We start from the raw sequence: 21,870 nt of genomic DNA on the forward strand, positions 1-21,870 counted from the left end.
TTCTCACGTAGGGTTGAACTTGAGACCTGGACACAGCTGCCCTGTGTCCCAGAGCAGGAGCACGTTCCTTACCTGTCCCGAACCACATGTTCTGTGTGGAGCTCAGTGCGGCCCCTCGTTAGTGCTGTCACTAGGTCTCACTGTTTTCCTTGTTGCTATTATTAATACTATGGCTGTTAATTATCACCCCGTCCTATCTGTGAAGCCTGAGACCTGGAGACTGGCCCTGGCCATGCTAACATTTGGAGCCAGAGTGCTGGTCCTGGCAGTCTGACTTTTCTTTAGGGTTTTCTGTAACCATGTTGTCAGTGTTTCTGTATTTTAAATAATCAAAGGGGAAAAGACCTTACTGTTTGGAAAGGCATTCCCAAATATTGACTTTTTATTGAGGTAATAGAATTCATGTTAATTTTGCAGAATATATTACCAGAAATTATTTAAAGGTCATAGAGTAAAAAGCCTACATGTCAATATATGAATTATAAAATTGGTGAATAAAACATTTGTCCTTTCCTATATTTTTGAGGATTAATTATCTTAGAAAGTTTCTTCTCATCAAGCTTGAAATTAACATTAACGTTTATCATTTACTTTTACATCAGTTTATATGATGTATATAAATCAAAACTGAACGCATTTATAGTGCAATTTGATAAATGTAGATTGTTAAGTGTTCATTTTTAATTTTTTTTAAACTGAAGGCTACCTCTTAGCTGATGATACTCAGGGAGAGACTCCGCTAATACCTCCAGAAATAATGGAATATTCCATTAAGCATTCATCTGAAGTTGACATTAATACAACACTTCAAATTTTGGGATCTCCAGGAGAAAAGGCTTCTTCCATCCCAGGGTACAACAGAACAGATTCTGTGATTAGGTAATATGACCTCTATAGCTGTGCTCTTGTAATTTATTCTGTTTTATAAATTCTGAGTTGATGGGTAGATGACTTGAGTGACAGACAGGTTGTTGTAAAGCTGACACATGAAAGAAGATCAAACTTGGAGAAGCCTTGAAACAAGCAAGGATGCAGGTACTCCATGCATTTAAGCAGCGTCACTCTGCTGGGGACGGACAGCGTGTCCAGGGCTGAGGAAAACAGCGTGAGGTTACTCTGGGTGCAGCGAAGCTCTGGGGGCGTCCAGGCTGATTCTCACACACACATCCCTTGCCCACCAGAAAGCAGTGCTAATGCAGGCTCAGGCACCTGAGTGAAAGCGCCAGGACTGGGGAGTTCTTAGAAACCAGGTGGACGTGAGCACATCCTTGCTGTTCAGGAAGCTGGAACGTCTTTCCAGGGGCGTTCCTGCCTCTTACAAAGCAGAAGTGTTTGTCCTGAGTATCTGACCCTTGGGAGCCCTGTTACAAGATGGCAGCAGCCTCCAGAGAGAAAATTCACTGTGATCTTTCTAAAGGCAGTGGCAGATCTTCCACTAATTCTTGATGGTGAGGTTAAGGCAGGATGAACCTCAACTAAATATTCTCTTGAAAGCAGATTTGAAAACAGCAGTTTAAGTTTCAGCATCTTTAAATTTAGGTGGCAGGAACAGAGAATAATGAAATAATACTGCTTCTGTCAGTTGCAAGATCAGTAACTCAAGATGCTGCCCCCTCATTCTTTTTATTTTAATGCAAAATATATAGATACCACTTAAACCTGTGCAATGAAAAATACGATTTTTAAAACATTAAACTGTTAAGCAGACGTCAGGAAAATGTTTGGGAATTTATCTCCTTTATTGTTGCATTCTCTCGTTGGGAATAAAATACCCATGCTTTACTGGAAGAGTCTTCTTTCTTCCCTTTGGAGTTGCTGTAGGCCTTAGGCGAGCGACTGGTTTGAATTGGTTTGGTTCACAGGGAGTGTTCACAGCCATGGTGCTGTCCCGTTATTTTCCGTGCCTTTGTCTCTGTCTGGGCAGCACCCTCAGGAATGCTGTCCTCGTGTTTTCAGTGCTTTTTCGATTCTTAACCACTCTTGGGTATCAGTGTGGGAGCAAAACATTTTGGTATCTGAGAGCACAGACTATGGAGGGTTGAGGTGGGGGTGGAACAACAAAGAATTGCTATTGTTTTTCAGTCCAAAGGATTAATGTGAAATTGAATGGTAGGAGAGAATCGGGCCTTGTTTACTAAAAAAGTAGTTCACATTTCTTGAAGAATTGATCACTTGACAATTACTGAATCCTTACTATGCACCAGACACTGGTCTAGACCAAAGCAGACAGAGGCTCCCGTCTTCCAGCTCCTCATTCGCAAGAGGGAGAAGCAGGAAGCCGGGGAATTGTTGGCCAGTGTAGGAGCTGCGGGAAGCAGACAGGGCCACGGGCAGACCTCACGGCTGCTGTCATGTCACGAGACGTCACCTGATGCCACGAATGTGGGCTTTACCTCAGAGGTACCGGGTGCCCTGCTGTTTTAGAAATACCTTCCATTTACTTACTGGAATGTGTGTTCTCAGTGCTTATATCCATTGAAATGAAAAGCAGGAATCAAATTAAACATAATATGGGCTAATTTAGAAAAAGAAAACCCACACTTATCTTAGTCAGATACATACATCTTTGTGTATGTTTTTTAAATTGCAGTATAATTGGCCTCCAATATTATATGAATTACAGCTGTACAATATAGTGATTCACAATCTTTAAAGTTTATGTAACATGTATAGTTAGGAGATTTTGGCTGTATTGTACAGAATTTTTTTTAATAAATGTGTTTAATTTATTTAAATTGGCATTACATTTTGCTTGGTTGTGTATTAATAAGTATTGTAATGATAACTTAATCCAGAGGACATCTTTAGCACAGTCTTATCATGGGAAATTTTTAAGAATTGTATTTTAATATCTTTATATACTTGTTTCAGAGAAGTATACGGTATGATCAATAAAGTGAGTATAAACATTTATTGTGTTAGGATAATATTTTATGGGGAATGAAATAGAAATAAAAATTTAAGGAGAGAAAGAGTATAAAGTTTCCAACTGTTAAAAGAACAATTTGTTTATTTTTCAAATGAATGATGGTGGTGTCAGAATTCTATGATTATTAAATTCCAATGCATACATTCAAGTGGCCACTGTAATTACTTAGTTCAGATTCTGTGAAGCTGCAAATTATATCATTTAAATAATTAATGGAAAAAATTTGATATGCCAATTTAAAATGAGTTGTGAAATTGTTGGGTTATTTTTTGTTCATATACTCTCTTAACTCTTAGCACTGTTGGCAGAGCATTGTATATACGTATACATATATATATACGTGTGTATACAGTGAGATGTAAGAGGTTCTGGGGGCAGGACCTTGTGGTGTGGGGGGTTGGGGTGGTGTCACAGGCCTGGAAGGAGCTGGGCAGCAGGGAGCAGTCATGGCAGGAGGTGCTTCTCAGTAGCTGATTTGGTCAGGAGCTAAAACTGTCCATGAGCTTCCATGTAGCGAGGGGGTTTCTGTCCCAAGAGGAGCGGTCTTACCTCTGCACTGAAGCTGCTGAAGGGGTGTCAGGATGAGTTCCTCCCCTTCAGTCCTTCACTGCTTTGCCTTTTAGCCAAAGTCAAGTTAAATGGACATCGCTTGTGTCCCCTCCCAAACGCAGAACAAAGACTTTTTTTTTACTTAACCGCATATCCTGCTATGTTAATACTGCACAGGGTATGAACTCTGTAGTGTTCAGAAAGGACCATACGTGCAACATTTTTATTGAAAAATTCCATTACTAATCAAGTTTTTTAGAAAGTAAATAAGACTGTCAGATTTAGAGACAAGACTCAATATTCAGATGGGTCACTTAGCTGTGCCTGTGCACACCATAAAATAGCCAGCATGTGAAAAGAGAGCAGTGCCAACAGTGGGAGTTTTAAGTTGCATTTACTCTGCGTGGCTAACTTCATGCACTTCTCCATCTTAAATCTGTACATGGTAGATTCACGTGTGCTCTGTCCCAGCAGAAGGTGTCTCTAGCCATGACTCTTTGTTTTCTTTCTTCCTGCTTCCTGAAAGGTCAGCAATAAGACAGAGACACAGATGAGTCTCCAACCCTCTTGAAGACAGTATCAGAGAGTTGAGAAACAGAAAAGGGCTTTTAGGGGGAAAAATATGGTTAGACAGCCAGAAAAGAAAGAAAGAAACACATGACCTCCTTTTTGTGCCCACAGGCTATTGTCTGCCATCCTCAGAGTTTCAGAAGTTGAGTCTCGGGCAATAAGGGCTGACCTCACACACCTGCTAAGCCCTCAGATGGGCAAAGACATTGTCTGGTTTCTAAAGCGCTGGGCAAAGACTTACCTCCTGGTGGATGAGAAGCTGTACGATCAGGTCAGAATGTGGCACCGCTTGACTGGGTTTGCATTTATGAAGATGGGAGTTAGAGAAATGAAAACAGTTTTCTTGGTGATTTTCTTATCAGCATGTGAGTAATAGCCAAGCGTCTTCCACACTGTGTGGACAGCGTGCTGTTTAATTAACTTTTCCTAGAGTGTATCATGTGATTCTGCATACTTTAAGCTCTGTGAAGTTCAGAGTACTATTTAGGAATGGATTAATTTATGTTCTCTGCATTTAATGTAAGTACGTGCCTATGTTCCTGGTATGAGAATAGTTAAAGCTAACAGAAAAGCCACAGTGGGGAACATCTGTGGGTTAAGGGTGTCCTTTCTGGACTTCAGGAAATGAATACCTATAGAAAATTGGTGCAAGGTACTTCAGGTTTAGTGCTAATTTCAGTTTGATTTCTCTGTGGGTTTTTCTTCCTTTCTTTTCAGCAGGTCTTTCTGACCTTAAAATATTTGTTTTCTCTCTGAAGATAAGCGTGCCATTCAGCACAGCATTTGGAGCAGACACAGAGGGCTCTCAGTGGATTGTTGGCTACCTCTTACAGAAGGTCCTCAGCAACCTCTCAGTGTGCAGCAGCGAGCAGGGCCTCGCGGACGACACGGTTCAGCTGCTTGTCACGCTGGTGGAGAGAAGGGAGAGGTGAGCAGACGCTGACCCACCTGTCAGGTCAGGAGAGGCTTTCCCACTGACGGACAGTCGCCCGGTCCCGAGGTCCAGGGAGACCCTGCGGTTTTGGAGCAGTGTTTAAAATGGGGGTCCCAGCTCTCGGGCCATGGACGGGTACTGTCCATGTCCTGTTGGGAACCTGACCTCCCAGCAGGAGGTGAGCGGGCTTCATCTGTATTTACAGCCATTCCACATCGTTGGCACCGCTGCCTGAGCTCCGCCTCCTGTCAGGCAAGGGGGCAGGAGCACAAGTGAGATGCGCTTGAATCATCCCCAAACCACCCCTACACCACGCCCCTGTCCGTGGGAAAATGGTCTTCCACGAAACTGGTCCCTGGTGCCAAAATGGCTGGGCACCGCTGCTTTAGTAAATGTATCAAACCGTTGGAACAAATGCAGAGAGGTCTCTCCCACATTAGGAGTAGAGTGGTCTACTGAATTTTCAGGTATCCCATTAGTATTACCCCATTTTAAAGATGAGAAAAACTGGTAATTTAACAATTATTTTAATTTCACAGAATAAAATTTGTAGTGTGTTCTACAACAAATTCTGGGAATGTTTTCAGTTTTCTTACTCCGTGGGTCCATGGTTGTGATTACTCCTGTTGTTGGCTGCTGTTTGTTGCATTCTCATGGTTTACCAGGTGCTGCTCCTGACACTGCACGTGTGGCATCTGCATGTCTTATCAGTTTCATTCCTGAGGTTCAGAGCTGTTATTCCCATTATCTTTATTTTACAGATGAGGAAACTGGTAATTAAGAGAGATTAAATGAATTTTACCTTGACAAATGGCTAATTGGCTTTGAATACAAGACTTCCAAGTCTGTACCAAGTTTACTATGCTGGACTTTAAAAAGTAGTTAAATCCAGTTGTTTTCCACTTTTGTTACTGAGTGTCCATGCAGGGTAAGTAAGTAATGCATTTTACGCCTGTCGTTTCTCCCTGCAGGGCAAACTTAGTCATTCAGTGTGAAAACTGGTGGAACTTAGCCAAGCAGTTTGCAAGCCGAAGCCCACCTCTGAATTTCTTGTCCAGCCCTGTGCAGAGGACGCTGATGAAGGCGCTTGTCTTGGGAGGGTTTGCACACATGGACACAGAAACCAAGCAGCAGTACTGGACAGAGGTAATGGCCCCCCTTATCTGCATGGCATCTCTGCATCACCCATGAAGTGAAAGTGAAATTTGCTCAGTTGTGTCTGACTCTTTACAACCCCATGGACTATACAGTCCATGGAATTCTCCAGGCCAGAATACCGGAGTGGGTAGCCATTCCCTTCTCCAAGGGATCTTCCCAACCCAGGGATCAAACCCAGGTCTCCCGCATTGCAGGTGGATTCTTTTCCAGCTGTGCTACCAGGGAAGCCCTGGTGTCTCAGTGTCCCCAGGGAAGCCATGTCACCTGTGGGGGTTCTGAAATAGCCCTGTTTCCAAATAAGGTCGTGTTCTGAGGTGCTAGGGGTTCAGACGTCAGCATTTCCATTTGGGGGGATGTAATTCAACCCATGGGCTTCCCAGGTGGTGCAGTGGTAAAGAATCCAGCTGCTGATGTAGGAGACCTATGTTTGATCCCTGGGTTGGAACAATCCCCTGGAGGAGGAAATGGCAACCCACCCCAGTATTCTTGCCTGGTCCATTCCATGAACAGAGGAACCTGGTGGGCTACAGTTTATGAGACTGCAAAGAGTTGGACACATGACTGAACACAGCATGAATGCAGTTCAACCCATAGCAGCCACCCTGGACACACTGTCTTATATAAGAAGGTTTCAACTGGCACTGAGAATTAGCAGTCTGTCATCTCTGTGATTGGATGCTCTCAGTGCTTGAGAAAGGGCATAAGAACAGAAATAGGCAATGGACTTTAGAACTGGATCAAAAACCAGCCCAGTCCCGTTTCTATTTAAATTTATTGTCGTACGTGCAGCTTTAAATAGTATTAAGACATCCTCTTCGTGATTACTCATATTTACTTGTACCCACAGCGGGCCTCAGTATCTGGAGTTATGGTCTGTGCCAAGAGGAGTTGGTAAGGAAAGAGACAGACTCAGAGCTTATTGGTCTTCACCCATAACAGAGGTTGGCAACTGCAGCCCGCAGGCCAAATCTGGCTGCTGTCTGAGTTTATAAATAAAGTTTTATTGAAATACAGTCACGCTTAATCAGTTACATCTTCTCCTTGGCTACTTCTACACTGCAGTGAAATCATAATTGAGTAGTTGGACCAGAGATAGTGTGTCCTATGAAGTCTAAAATATCTACACTCTGGACCTTTATAAAGGATCTTTTTTTTTCCCCCTAATGGAAAAGAGATGAGAATAGTAACAGAATTCTGTGAATGGCATTGAGGAAGTCATGTTTTTTTCTTTTTCTTCTCAAATTACTGAAGGAAGGAAGATGATCGCATGCACTTACATGCTTTTTCATAAACAGTAACTTCTTTATTTCAGTTTTACTGGGATGTGATTGACATAGATCACTGTATAACTTTAAGGTTTGTGGCATAGTGGTTTAACTTACATATGTTGTGAAGTGCAGTGCTGCAGTAAGTTTAGTTAGCATCCATCATCTCATGGGTACCGAAAAAGAAGAAGCAATTAAAGAACATTTATTTTCTTGTGATGACAACTCCTGAGATTGCCTCTCTTAACCTTCCCACATCTCCTACAGCAGCGGTTAACTGTAGTCGCATCACGTATGGTATACAAGAGGGGCCTGAACATGTGACCCTGTACCTGGGGACACATGCCCACAATCTCCAGGGTGACCTCCTCCCAGACTCTGCACACAGGGTCATACCTCCACAGTCTCCAGGGTGACCCCTCCCAGACCCTGCACCTGAAGTCACATGTCCATAGTCTCCAGGGTGACTCCCTCCAGACCCTGTACCTGGGGTCACATGTCCACCGTCTCCAGGATGACCTCCTCCCAGACTCTGCACGCAGGGTCACATATTCACAATCTCCAGGGTGACCCCTCCCAGACCCTTCCCAGTGCTTCCTCATCCTGTAACGGGAAGTTTGTGCCTTTGTTCCTCCCTCCATAAATGAATGGCATGATTTCCTTGTTCTTATGGCCAAGTAATATTCCACTGTGTGTATGTACGTCACCTTCTTTCCCTATTTGTCTGTCAGTGGACAGACGGTTGCTGCCAAAGATGATTGCTGCCTCATCTTGGCTGTTGTAAATGGTGCTGCTGTGAACATCGGGTGCATGTATCTTTTTGAATTAGTGTTTCTTTTTTTCAGATAAATACCCAAGGTGGAATGACTGGATCATGTGCTAATTCTAATTTTAATTTTTTGAGGAACCACCATACTGTTTCCATAGTGGCTGCACCAACTCGAGTTCCCACTGACAGTGCATGGAGGTTCCCTTTCCTCCACATCCTCACCGGCACTTGTTTCTTGTCTTTCTGAGGATGGCCACTCTGACAGGTGTGAGGTATTTCACAGAGTTTTGACTTGGTTTTCCTGTTGCCTCATCATGTGAGCACCTTTCCATGTGCTGCTGGGTGATTTGTTTGACAGAAGTTAGGATCACCTTTGTTTTCTGCGCTTTTGCCTCCAACAATTAGAAATGTTATGGAAAGTGAATATTTGTCCAAATTGAAAAAACTTGGGAGTCATATGTTTAGAAAACCCATGCTTTATTTTCTAGGTTCTTCAGCCACTTCAGCAGCGGTTCTTGAGAGTGATAAACCAGGAGAACTTCCCACAGACATGCCAGCAGGAGGAGGTGAAGCAGGAGATCACGGCCACGCTGGAGGCCCTGTGCGGCATTGCTGAAGCCACCCAGGTGGACAACGTGGCCATCCTTTTTAACTTTCTTATGGACTTCCTTACCAATTGCATTGGGTTGATGGAAGTTTACAAAAACACGCCAGAGACAGTCAACCTCATTATAGAAGTTTTTGTTGAAGTTGCGCATAAGCAGATATGCTATCTTGGAGAGGTGAGTCTTTGGTCCCTTCCAGATCAGAGCTCCTGAGAGCTGTGTAACAGGGTAACAGATACTTCACACTGAGTGAACGTTATTTGAAATAATATTCTTGTGCCCCCAAAGCATCGTTCAAAAAAACTATTTTCAAAAATTCAGAGTTCAGAGGATGGTTCATTGAATGAATGTAAATTCTTGCCCTGAAAATGTTAATGATCAGTCATTTCTTTTGACTAGTGTTTTACTCCTTATTCAAATGAAGACTATCTGATAAAACAGTTGGATTATGGTAAAAAATTGTAACCAAGTTCTCTGTGGTGGAACTCTAGGACTTAGAATCTGAGATGGTGATTTGTGTCTTTGTTTTGTTATCAGATGAATGTTTAGACAGACTAAGTTCTTTTATATTCAGTCAGCAAAGATGTTCCCGATTTGTGTTTTGTTGTTGTTGCTGTTAGATCAAAGTGGTGGTTTAGTCGCTCAGTCATGTCTGACTCTGCCACCCCACGGGCTGTAGCCTGCCAGGCTCCACTGTCCGTGGGATTCTCCAAGCAAGAATACTGGAGTGGGTTGCCATTTCCTTCTCCATTAGATCAAAGGAAACTGCTCAAAAGTGAGGTTTCATTCTGTAAATGGTGTTAAGTGTCATCACAGGTACGTTGTTCAGTGGTTAGGCTAGGGCTGTTTATTCTAATCTTTGGTACTCTGTGCTTCTGCAAGTTAAACCATTTTCAAAATAAAGCTTGTCATACAAGAAGTTGAAGTAGTAAAGCAGTTCTGTTGCCAAAATCATATTGTCTTCTCATGTGTAATATCAAATGCACACAAAGTGTCAAATTTTATGTTAGAATACTACTAGTACTTTAAATGCAACTGTAATCTTATGCTTTTCCATTTTTTTTAATGCTTTAATATAGTTTAAAACAAGTGTTAGAGCAACTGTCAGAATTTAGAGTAAATTTATTATATCCAAATTTAAATATTCTTTGATATTTATGTTTGTTTCCCAGCCAGGTTCTCCCCAGTAGCATAACTTCTGCCTGCTTTTTTCCAGTCCAAAGCCATGAACTTGTATGAAGCCTGCCTCACTCTGCTGCAAGTGTATTCAAAGAATAACTTGGGGCGGCAGAGAATTGATGTCACGGCCGAGGAGGAGCAGTACCAGGACCTTCTCCTCATCATGGAGCTTCTGACCAACCTTCTGTCCAAAGAGTTCATAGATTTCAGTGACACAGGTAATGTGTGTGAGGCTTTGGTGTGGCCTCCCCGGGAAGCTCCGTTCACACGGTAGGCAGAGTTGGTCTCTGTGGCTGTGGGGGCGGGGTGGAGGCCCAGCGCCCCGTGTGCCAGGCTCTCCTCTTCCAGGGACGTCAGTGCTGGTGTCTGCCCTTCACAAGGTTCCGGTTGGTGCCAGGCATGCTCCTATCTAGCAGCTTGAGGCTGGCACCACTGCTCACTCACGTGAGGGAGGAGGACACAGCACAGAGAGGCTGTGCCACTTGCGCAGAGGTTCACAGCTAGCAGGGCTGGTGCTCACATCCCCACATGGGATTCCAGAGCCATTGTCTTCAGAGTTAGTTTTATTGACTCTCTCCTCTGTGTCCTCTGAGGTATGCCTAGGGAACCTGAGCCCTTGGTCAGTGCGTCTTGGGAGCCACTGAAGTTGGGTGCTGGCACACCACTCTGTGAAACCCTACACTGGGGCCTCCCCACCAGCAGGACCTGGGGGAAGTCTGTTAGCTGTGCTGGGCCTCCCTCACTGTAGAGGGGGTGTGATAGTCAGTGCCTGTCCAGTCAGGTGGGTTAACGATGAGCTGCAAGGTACTCCTGATACCTGTTCTCGTCACTTACGGTCTTGTCACCTCCGCTGTCACAGGCCAGTGCGTCTGGGTGATTCGACCTCATGGGTACTGCTGTCTCCTCAGAAACCTCCCACACCCTGGGCTCAGCACACCTGACACTGGACACTGTTCTTTGCACTGGTCACTTTCCTGTCCACTCGCCAGTGGTTTCTGGCAGTCTGCCCTGTGTCAGGGCCCTGAGATGACGGGCCTTCACTGCCCACTGTCTCCAGGCCTGGCTGCTCACGCGGGTGTTGGTCTTGGGGTTCCTGATTCCTTCAGGCTGGCACTGCGTCACCTTTCCTAGATCAGGTGACCCTGTAACACCTCACGCTGTCCTGACCTTTCCCTCGAAGGGTGTGTATGACACGACTTGCTAAGGTTCGAGCACTGTGCCCATTAGTGTGTGGACTTCTGAGGGGAGTGTGGACCATAGTACGTGAGCCCTGAGCCCCGACTGGAGTTGAGAACTGAGATTGGGAGGGACAGAGAGCTTTGTGTGAAGGGCATTCGGAGGGGACAGAAGACCCAAGGCCCCCCCCGCCAGGAGTGAGCCATGGAAAAGAGGTTATGGGTCACTGTGGATGGGCAGGTTTTCAGAATAAAAAAAGGATTAAAATCATAATAACCCGTTAGAAAAGAAATTGAGGCCAAAATGCTCAGGATTGAAAGTACTAAATAAAGTTAAAAAGAATAAAGGTGGGTAGAGTTGAAATCTAGAAGGAAAAAAATGAAGACAGTTAAAGTACACAATGATAAAGCAGCAGCATTAGCTGATAAAACAGATGGTAAAATTGAATGTTTTTAAGTGATTATTTTAAAAATAAAGATAATAGGTGAGATAAGATAGAAAATATTTTAATATTATGAAATAAAATTAACAACACTGGGTGAGATATCAAAGCACATTTGAAAGTGAGCCTCTGAGCGACGTTCCTGGGGGAGCCGGCGGCTGCAGAGCCAAGTGCCACAGTCCAGGCCCAGAGCCTGTCCCTTGAGCAGGTGTGGGGCGCAGGGAGCCCCACGAGCGGCCCAGGCTTCCTGCCAGTGGGGCCGAGATTCAGCAATGCCCGGCTGTGGATGGTAGGGTCCTCCCAGCTGGAGCTGAGCCTCTGGAGAGAAGGACAGAATTACACTGAAAACATGATTTTTAAGTAGAGGTAGGGTTTTTTTTTTAACCCCATTTTTTTTTTCCTCCTTGTTGTGAGTGTAATATGCTCATAGTAGAAAAGATGTGAAATATAGAGACGGAAAAATCACCCATCCTTTGACTTAATCCAGAGTCAGCTGTTTCAATTGCTTTTTGTTAATTTCTCTTTGGGTTATTTTGTACAATTTTTTTATGGTCATAGTCCAAATATAATTTTATATTCTGCCTTTTTCATTGTTAGCTTTTCCCTTGTCATTAACACATCTCATGACTTTCTCATGGTTGCATGTTAACCCACCTGTTTTCCTAATATTGAACATTTGAAATACAGTTTCTTAGATGTTTATTATGGGTTTTGGTCCTTCATCCATTTAGGTCTTAAGAGTCTTAGTAATTTATGCCTCATTTTTGGATTAAGAATAATAATTATTTGTCATATTAGCAACTTTTAAAAAAAACCTCTATTTTGTGTAATATTCCAGTGTTTTTCTCCATTCCTTTTCAGCTTAGAAAAATCCCACATACCTAGGAGAAAAATGACTACTGCTATGGAAATAATATACTCCACAATATGACACAATATTGTGTCAGTGGAGTCAACTTTACTTTTCAAAAAACGTTGATGAAGCATTAGTTTTACTTTCATCGCTGTAGAACGATAATGTCAACACAGAATACCTGCACCCAGTGCTCAGACCCTTAGAGCGAAGCAGGAAAGGAGGACCCGGGTGTCTGTGTCATCCTCCCGTGGATTTGTTTTGTCCTGGGGCGTGACTCCACTTTCACTGTCAGGTGGGAGAGCATATCCGTCTGTTGATGTTGCAGCTGTAAGACCGCTTTGTTGTCACATTGCAGATGAAGTGTTCAGAGGCCAGGAGCCTGGGCCAGCAGCGAGCAGATCTGTGTCGGCAGCCGACGTTGTGTTATATGGAGTGAACCTGATCCTGCCCTTGATGTCACAGGACCTCTTGAAGGTACGTGAAGAGAGGAATGGGAACGTTGAAACCATGCGTTCTTGAACATGAAGGTTCAGGATACCGGAACACAAGTGCGTGTCTGATTTAATTAAGGGGCTAGTACCTGTGAAATGTGCCTGAAAACAGCCTGCGTGTTACTATGCTGTGTCCTTCACACCTGTGCCTGCCCCAGCCCTGTGCCCATTGGTCCCTCGGTGCCAGGGAAAGACTGGGTCTTTTAGAGACCGAGTGCTAGTATCTGCTGGCCGCTTGTGTACAGCAGATACAGTAGGTTGTGTGTGTGGTTGTATGTGTAGGTGTGTCCTCTGGTACTTTCCCAGCACATGCCCAGGCTGAGGGGCTGGGCAACAGGGTACATCCCAGCCGCTCCTGGACAAGCAGATGGAGAGAGCAGGGCTCACTCAGCTGGTCATGCTCCCTGTGTCTCACTGCACTGGGCCTTGTCTCCTCTCACCAGTCTATGTTGAGGGTGTGCTGGTGACAAGGCCTCACACCCCTTCTCTCCCGCCCACCCCAGAACCATCCAGGAGTAGGAGGAAGAGGAAGAGGGGGCTGGGTGCTACACAGAATGGGGGGAAGGGCAGAACCTGAGGAGCGTGTGCTACACAGAAGGTGGGGTGGGGCCGACCCTGAGCAGCATGTGTGTACACACAATCGGGGGGCAGACCCTGAGAGGCGTGTGTGCACACAGAATGGTGGGGGAGGCCCTGAGGGGCGTGTGCATACACAGAATGTGGGGCAGACCCTGAGGGGAGTGTATACACACAATGGGGGGAGACCCTGAGGAGCATGTGCTACACGGAATGTGGGGCAGACCCTGAAGAGTGTGTGTACACAGAATGGGGAGGCAGACCTCGAGGAGCATGTGCTACACAGAGTGGGGGGAGACCCTGAGAAGCGTGTGTACACAGAACGGGAGGCAGACCCTGAGGAGTGTGTGTACACAGAATGGGGACAGAGAGAGACCCTGAGGGGTGTGTACAGTTGAGGGTCAGGGTGAGGGTTGTTAGTTCCCAGCACAAGATCTATTAGTTCCTAACATACTTGCTTTATTGTAACTTTTTTTTACCATCTTGTGTCTTTGTGTTTTCTGTATCCTGTATGTGTTTAAAACAAACGGTTAGAAGCTTGATGCTTAATGTTTTGTTCCACTAATGAAAACAGGTATCATTGAACATCTAAATATTTAATATTTCTTTTTCAGTTTCCAACTCTGTGTAATCAGTACTACAAATTAATCACATTTATCTGTGAGATTTTTCCTGAGAAAATACCACAGCTTCCTGAAGATCTTTTTAAAAGTCTGATGTACTCGCTGGAACTAGGAATGACATCATATCCTTTAAATGCGTGTCATGAGCACTTGGCACTGGGGAAAGAGGGTGCTTGAAGAAGCATTTTCAGGAGTTGTGTTTTTCGTCTTGTTGTTCAGTCTTATTTCTTGAAAAGCAGCGTCTCTTAGGTACAATGATGCTGTGTTTCTTTGTGACTTTGCCTCACCTTGGCCTCCTTTTGCAGATCCCAGGGTCTCTGGTCCCTGGTCCCAGAGTCCTGTCTGACGGAGCCCAGTCAGTGGACGGGCCCTGTTGCTGGCCTCTGATCTTGGTCCTGCTCGGTTGTGTGCATTGCAGTCAGGGCACATGGAAACCCCCAGTCCTGGGCCCCAGACCCGTGCGGGCAGGCTGGGCCACAGTGCGGATCCTCGTCTCTCATCTCCCACAGCAGATTCCCACGTACTCACTTCAGTGCGCTCACTTCTAGAACAGCCGTCCACTGGCTGACACTCTAAGTGTTGTGTTCTGAGTCACAGCTCTCTGTGCTCATTGTTCTTTGACCGTGGTGATCAGAATGAGTTCGGAGGTTTGCCAGCTGTGCCTGGAAGCCTTGACTCCATTAGCTGAGCAGTGTGCAAAAGCCCAGGAGACCGACGCGCCCCTCTTCCTGGCCACGAGGCACTTCCTTAAGGTGAGGTGCTGGGCCTTCCCACCAGCCGGTGCCGACAGCTTTATCCCTGACAAGGCTGTCTTTCTTTCCACTGTGGTTTCTGGAGCTCAGCTTCCTAGCATCCTTGGATACCACTCCTGTGTTGCTTTGTGTTCTTGAAATTCCATGTGGTGACTGTACCAGGAATTCAATAATCAGATAACTTCATTTACCACAGCAAGCAATAACATCTTCACGTTTGTCCTTGGGTTTTTAGAAAACCATTTCTTTTTAGAGTTACTTAATAAACAAGAATAACTACCACCTTCTTTTTCCCTCTTGGAATGGGGAGGCACTGAAGGGTGGTACGGTCGTCCGTGTCTTTATTGAGAGGTGTTCCTGTGTCTTTCAGCTGGTGTTTGATATGCTGGTTTTGCAGAAGCACAGCACGGAGATGACCACCGCGGCCGGCGAGGCCTTCTACACGCTGGTGTGCCTGCACCAGGTACTGGCGTGTCCCTGGGCCTCTCCTGGCTCATGTGGCCGGGGTGGGGGTGTTGGACGGACGGGCCGCTTGTTCTCAGGGACTGGGCCTCCGTGTGTCTGCTCCTTCCTGGAAGCCTTGTTCTCTGTAGCTCGGGCGTTCTCCATGTTTATCTGACAAGCTGTTCATAAGTAGTTACTTTCCCTTCTCCACTGTCATTACCATCCTTTGCTTGATGGCTACCCTAAAACTTGTTCTGAACACTTGTGCTGGAAGACACGGTCTCTGTCCTTGAGGAACTCACAGATGTGCAAGGAAACAAGATACCCAGTTTTGCTTGGGGACCCCGAGGAGTCTGCGCTCAGGAAGCATGGAAAGCCGCAGTGTGTCGTCTCCTAGGACAGGGTGGACAGCTGTGGGCGGTTGGAGCCTGGAGGGCATGTGCAGTGGCCCCTTGACGGGGCGGGCATGCCCATCTTCCACAGCTCCCTGTCCCCCTTCCCAGTGGAGGGGGTGCCTGTGGGTGCAGGGTAGGTACAGAGGCTGTGCATTTGCTGGGCCTAGGACCCAGGGTAGGTTTTGAAGAGCCTCACATGCTACTTAAAGACCACCTTCCTGCAGCACCTGGCTCCAGAGGGCTCAGGGACTCTTCTCACCTCTGCCACATGTGGTGCCCAGCTTAGGGGAGGGGTGCTCCTCCATTACCTGCTTCCTTCCCTCTGCCACCTTCCCTCCACCCCTGGACATAAACCATTACATCTTGGTGGCATTTTAGAAAACACAGGCACATGTCGTAGAAAAGAGGGCAGGGCGTCAGGCTTGGCTGGTCTGGCCCTAGAGCCACTGCCATTCCTGTGACTAGGGAAGTGATGTGTGTGTGTGCGTGCATGTACTTGTGTGTGTGTGTGTGTGTGTGTGTGTGTACACTCAGTCCCTGTGCACAGGCCTGCCTTCCTGGGGGCAGTTAGGCCAGCTCCATGCTGGGGGGTGGGGTGGGGTGTGTGCCTCACCCCTCTTGTCCAGATGGGTTTAGCATCTGGCTTCCCCACTTGGGTTCACGATGCCCCGAGAAACTCAGGAGGAGTAACACCCGCTTTTTTCATGGTGCTTATTTTAGAAAGCTGCCCTGCCTGCGTTCCCTTAACCCGCACCCTGTTGGCCGTGCCAGGCTTTATTGTGGAGGGCGTCACAGGCAGGGAAACCACGCCCACTACTGCCCCACGCCACTGAGCACGGAGCACACCTCCCTTCTGCTGCAGGGGAGGCCGGGCCATGCCCCTCCCCACCCCCCGCCCCGCTCCTGTCTGCACTTGATGCAAGTGCTGTGTCGTTGCTCTGCGGGTAGGATTTCTGCATTCACCTCCAGGAAACCTGGGAGTCAGCTTGAAGACTTAGGGCCCAGGACTCTACCATAAATCTACCCACCAAGAATATCGTAAAATGCAAAAAAAAAAAAGTGCTTTGAAACAGCAGGGAGAGATAGCGGCACAAGGTAGGTGATCCTTTGGGCTCTGGACGCGGGTTCTTGGGCTCTTTCTTGCTCAAAGCCCTCTGGTCTTGGGTATGTCCTTGCCTCTCTTTGTGGAGAGCTTTTGTCTGTGAAGCAGGGGTGTCAGCTGTGTCTGCCTCACAGGCTTGTTACACAGCAGTGAGTTAGCAGTGGAAAAGCTCAGAGCAGGAAGTGTCAAGGATCAGAAGAGCTGCTGGCCTGCCTTTTGGGCCCTGCAGCCCACTGATTGGTATTTTGTGTAGCATCTGAGGACGGTCATGCTCTTCTGTACTTACCTTAGGGATGCTCTGCACCCTTCTCTTTTCAACAGGCAGAGTACTCGGAACTAGTGGAAACACTGCTGTCGAGTCAGCAAGACCCAGTCATTTACCAGAGGCTAGCTGATGCCTTCAACAAGCTGACTGCGAGCAGCACACCCCCTGCGCTGGACCGGAAGCAGAAGATGGCCTTCCTGAAGAGTTTAGAAGAGTTTATGGCAAATGTTGGTGGTCTCCTTTGTGTAAAATAAACAACAAAGCTTTATGCTGTACCAGACCCTTCCTGCGAAGTGCACTGAATTGCTGAGAGTTGACTAGAGTCTTGTCCTGTTCATCAATCCCACGGCCGCTCGGACTCTGGAGAGCCTGCCAGCTCGGGGTGTGATGCGGGGAGAGTCATCTCGAATCGGCTTCTGCTGTAGGCGTCAGCCGCCTTGTGGCGTAGGGCTTGTACTTTGTCAAATGAAACTCAGTATGTGTGCAAACACACGTGGGCACCAGGAAGTACATCCCCAGTGCCTTTTCCCTCTTTGACAGAGCATCAGGTGGCCGCCAGCGTCCAGTCTTGTCATTACAGACAACTGGATGTCTGCTCGGCCACTGGCCGTTGACGGCACATCACCGAGGAGTTGGTTGAAAGGGTGGACCCCGGGGCCCAACCATGGACCCTTAGAGTTTGTTTGTTGGACCCTGGATTCTTCATTTTAACAAGCTCCTCTCCTCTGCCATCCCGCAGCTTTCAGTCAGTGCGGGAGACACTGAACGCTTCCAGCGATGTGCGCCCCCCCATCCCCGGCCCAGTCTGGTCCTTCTTTGGGAGGGGCAAGTGCTCCAACCAGAGAAGGGTACCAGGGTGGGTGTCTGTGGCCTCCCATTGCCCCCTGTCTGCTGGGTCATGGCAGCCTGACCACTGCAGGTCCTGTGAACCTGCTCTGATGCCTGAACCAGAGGAGGAAAATGTGTGTCTATTTTTGTTCCATAAAAATAACTTTAGGAACTGTAGCCATTTCATTGCCTTAATTTTGAGAAGAAATTACAAAAAGAAGCAGATTGTTTTAGTAAGAAATCAAGTCTTGACGCTTCAGAGTTGGTTTAGGGTGTTGGCTGCTAAACACCAGGGCCCGTTTGATTGTGTTTTCGTGGTTTTGTGGGTGAAATGAAAGGCTCATTCATACCTAGTCTAACTTTCTGAGTACGTTTCTGTTTCTGTCCACCCTCGTGGTCCGTGGCTGTTACTCTGCTCTGAATGGCTTGCTTAAGCAATAACTCTTTTTAAGAATGTGAATTGCTGGTTCATACACGTAAAACGTGGGGATGTCAGAGCAGTAATTACCCTCATTTCACAGGAGCCATGTGAACTTAAGAGATTAAAAAGTTCACCTTAGATCTCCTTTGATTTTTCTAATCAGGATTTGTGTACTGCTGTCATACTCTCCTGAGCTCTGTGTGCCAGCTCAGATCACAGAAAGGAAAGCGAACTTATGACCAGCAGGCGTGTGACCCCGGCCCTTGTGGGTCAGGACCCACAGCATGGTCACAGAGGATGCGTGTGGTGCAGGGCCCTGTGCTCCGGTCAGTTACGGGCCCCCAGCCTGTGCAGCCACTGCTGGACACAGAGCAAAGCCTCAGCTTTTTGTGGAATGTTCTCTTATTTGATCATGGCTGGTTAACAACTGAGGTGGAGCAGAAACGTCTCAGAAGATGTCTGGGGAAGCTGGTGTCCTCTTCCAGAAGTACACGTGTGACCACCTTCCTGAGATACTTGGGACAGTGCATTTACTTTTAGGGTTCTCTTTCCTTCCCTTAGAGAACTTGAAGTCAGAGGCAACAGGAGTCACTCTGTTTTTATTTGTGTTGTTCTGGTGTTTGAGTGTCCCAGTGCCCTCGGGACCAGCAGTTGTGATCTAAATACATCTCTGTCCCTCTGCCTAAGGGCGCCAAGATGCAGCCGACTGGGCCAGTCGGCTCTGTGACAAGACTGTACTCAAGTTGTTATTTAAAAGAAAGATAAGTGAAAAGGACTGCCTTGGTAAACAACAGGGCATCTGGACAGAGATGTCTTTGCTAAATTTGCCCATATTCTGTCACGATACTGTGTTTTCATTAGGAACCATTCAGCTGAAATGAGAGTTTCTTCAGCTTGGACCAAATGGTACTGAAAGTATCCTAAGACTGTGGGTTAGTGGCAGACTGGAAGGATGGGCCACCACCAAGCCTGGGTGGTTGGAGCCAGGCTCTTTCCGGGAGTTTGTGTGTGTGTTTTCCTGGTTGGATACCTGTTCAGTTTGGGTGCTGTGTTTTACTTTGCTATGTGTGTTGGCTTCCCAGTTTTGGAGGGTTCTGTTATAATGGTCTTGGCTGAGTGGGTGTCAAGAAGAACACTGGCTTAATTCTAGTAAATTGATTTTTACTATTAAAACTGACTTGTCAAAGGAGTTTTAAAAGCAAAAACATTATTTGTGCCCCTTTTTTATACATTCAAGGGACACCGTTGTGTATTTGAGTTCCTACATGAGTGTGTTTATACTTTATCTGGTTCACGGACAGTGTCCTTTCACCTCTGCTGTCAGCTCTTTCTTTCTCCATTTTCTTTTCCTTGGCCCTTCTGTCTCTGGAGGCGCAGCCCCCGCGGACTCTGTGGGAAGGACTGGTCAGCGTGCAGGTCCTGTGTGCAGTCCTGGGTGGCTGGCTGCCTGGGGCATGCCTGACAGCGTCTTTTCAGCACAGTAATTTGGGTCTTCGTGGGCTGGGAGATCATGGCATATTTCCTAACTTCACAGTTTTTTTCAAACTAGTTTTAACAATTTAGCCTTATTTCCTTGAAGACAGTGTTTCTAACTACATTACATAACTCTGTTCAGAGGAAGTGGTTACTACTTTTATTTTTTTTCCTTCACAGCTTGCATTTCAAAACCAAACATCTTTCCCCCAGTCAGCATTACTTAACTTCCCTTACTGTCTTGGGCTGGATTTTCTCTTCTACCAAAAATGTCAAGTCTTTGTATTTCTGATATGACCATATTCTCCATGTCTGTTAATACTTGTAAAAATCCCTCAAGTACTGAAGGAAATGAGTTGTCAATTTCAAGGATTTCAAGTTTGAGCATCTGCAGGGTCTGTTGCACCCTTAAAATGTTATTTTCATAATTTTACCTGTTTCTGTTTGTCACCTCTGCTGTTAGAGGTGTTGTCCTTAGATCTTAGTAATTAGCTGTCTCTGACAATGATTCTTGTTATAAGTTCCTGAATAAAATATTAACTGTTCAGAAGAAGAAACCTCAGTACTTCTTAGGGGTTTTTCATAACCAGAAAATAAGGAACCAATTTGGATCTTGAGTTCTTAATATTATAATTTTCTGTAAATTTCTCTGTAAAACAGCATAGGTGATTTGAGGATATAATAATAATAATGTTTTAAATTATTTTTAAATGTAAGTGGACATTCTCTGACTTGGTAATAACTATGTTCTGAAAACACTGCATCTAAGAATTCTTTAAAAATTGATAATTCTAAAATTTTAAAATATCCAACTTAGGTATATTGCTGAGCTGAAATTAGTTTGAAGTGCTGTAGTTCAAATTGAACTTTAAACATTTTAACTTAGATGTAAGAAATGTGACGTATTCCTGATCAATTATACTGGGAATCCATGCCATTTAGCCAAAGACTGTATTTGGTTCAGGTAAAGATGAAAGCCTAACGATGGGCATCCACTGTGTCCTGCAGAGGACGGATGACGTGATCTGTTTCTTGCCTTCAGCTCTGTGCACATGAGTCTTTGTAAAGGTGGATGCACGGTGGGGGCGAAATGTGGGCCGCATGTCGGCCCCTGCGGCTCTCACCCCAAACCATCTTTGTCCCGCTTGCCCTCTGTGATCTGCCCTTCACCTGGTCCCAGAGTTCCCAGCATTGGAGAGCTTTTGGCCTTGGGTTTTCTTTTCAGTCTGTGTTCTTAGGCTCTCAGCTGTTAGGAGCTGTCAGAATGTACTGATGGCTGACTGTCCCAGCTTGACATTCAGCAGTGCGTCTGCGCTCTATTACCTGAGAGGGGTGTGCCCACAGTGTCTCACGCCGGCCTGCCTGGTGTGGTGTCTTCTACCACGTAAGATGGTGACAGATTGCAAATACTGGTATTGTGATTTCGTTCTCTGTACAAAGGAGAAAGCTCCAGGTAGTGAGCTTTTTGGCTTCATTTCTGGTTTAATGGTCACAAAATGTTAGCACTGCTACCATTCAGCATGTGTAAAATTTTTTAAATTTATAAATATTAAAATTTTAAACTTATACTGACTTTCCAGTTTTTTTAAGAGACCCAGGGATAAGTATACTGTTTAAATATTTACCTCTATTAACATTATTAATAAAGATATAAAGTTGCATTTAATTTTTCAAAAGATGCTATAGTATGATTCTAGGACTTAAATCAAGGCCGTGTATTGAGCCAGTTACAAGCTGAATATCAAATTGATAAAATTTTATTTGTATTTTTTAATTCATAAATGGGAGTTAAAATGTCTTCACTAAATATTTTTATTACATTTTTGTTTTGATCATGTGTGATTTGTTCATGGGAGTTTAGCTAGACTACCATATGAAATTTATGAAATGGTGCTCCTTCATTGACCAGCCAAGCAGAGGATGACTGACCCTGGGGACGTTACAGTCAAAATAATTTTAAATAAAAAACACAAGGACATATCTTCACAGTTAAAAATAGGGAATTGCATTACCTTCTGGGAGAATACCCAACCCTAATATTAATACAGGATTAGTCCAGGATTCAGAG

General features: G+C 45.6%; 1 protein-coding gene across 4 annotated transcripts in view; it reads left to right on the forward strand.

Moving 5' to 3' along the window:
* The window catches only part of XPO4 (exportin 4), a 92,736-nt gene extending 71,114 nt beyond the window's left edge, over positions 1-21,622 (forward strand). For all 4 annotated transcript variants that reach the window (XM_027557601.1, XM_027557602.1, XM_027557603.1 and 1 more), the window contains 11 exons: positions 702-879; positions 4,160-4,319; positions 4,807-4,976; positions 5,954-6,128; positions 8,663-8,956; positions 9,996-10,176; positions 12,788-12,906; positions 14,114-14,244; positions 14,757-14,874; positions 15,245-15,337; positions 17,137-21,622. In XM_027557601.1, coding sequence (XP_027413402.1) covers positions 702-879; positions 4,160-4,319; positions 4,807-4,976; positions 5,954-6,128; positions 8,663-8,956; positions 9,996-10,176; positions 12,788-12,906; positions 14,114-14,244; positions 14,757-14,874; positions 15,245-15,337; positions 17,137-17,334 — 1,817 coding nt within the window. In that variant the 3' untranslated portion in view covers positions 17,335-21,622. The remainder of the gene's footprint in view (positions 1-701; positions 880-4,159; positions 4,320-4,806; positions 4,977-5,953; positions 6,129-8,662; positions 8,957-9,995; positions 10,177-12,787; positions 12,907-14,113; positions 14,245-14,756; positions 14,875-15,244; positions 15,338-17,136) is intronic.
* Positions 21,623-21,870: the final 248 nt, after the last annotated feature.

This window comes from Bos indicus x Bos taurus, chromosome 12 (assembly GCF_003369695.1).
Source record: "Bos indicus x Bos taurus breed Angus x Brahman F1 hybrid chromosome 12, Bos_hybrid_MaternalHap_v2.0, whole genome shotgun sequence".
NCBI classification, from domain to species: Eukaryota; Metazoa; Chordata; class Mammalia; order Artiodactyla; family Bovidae; genus Bos; species Bos indicus x Bos taurus.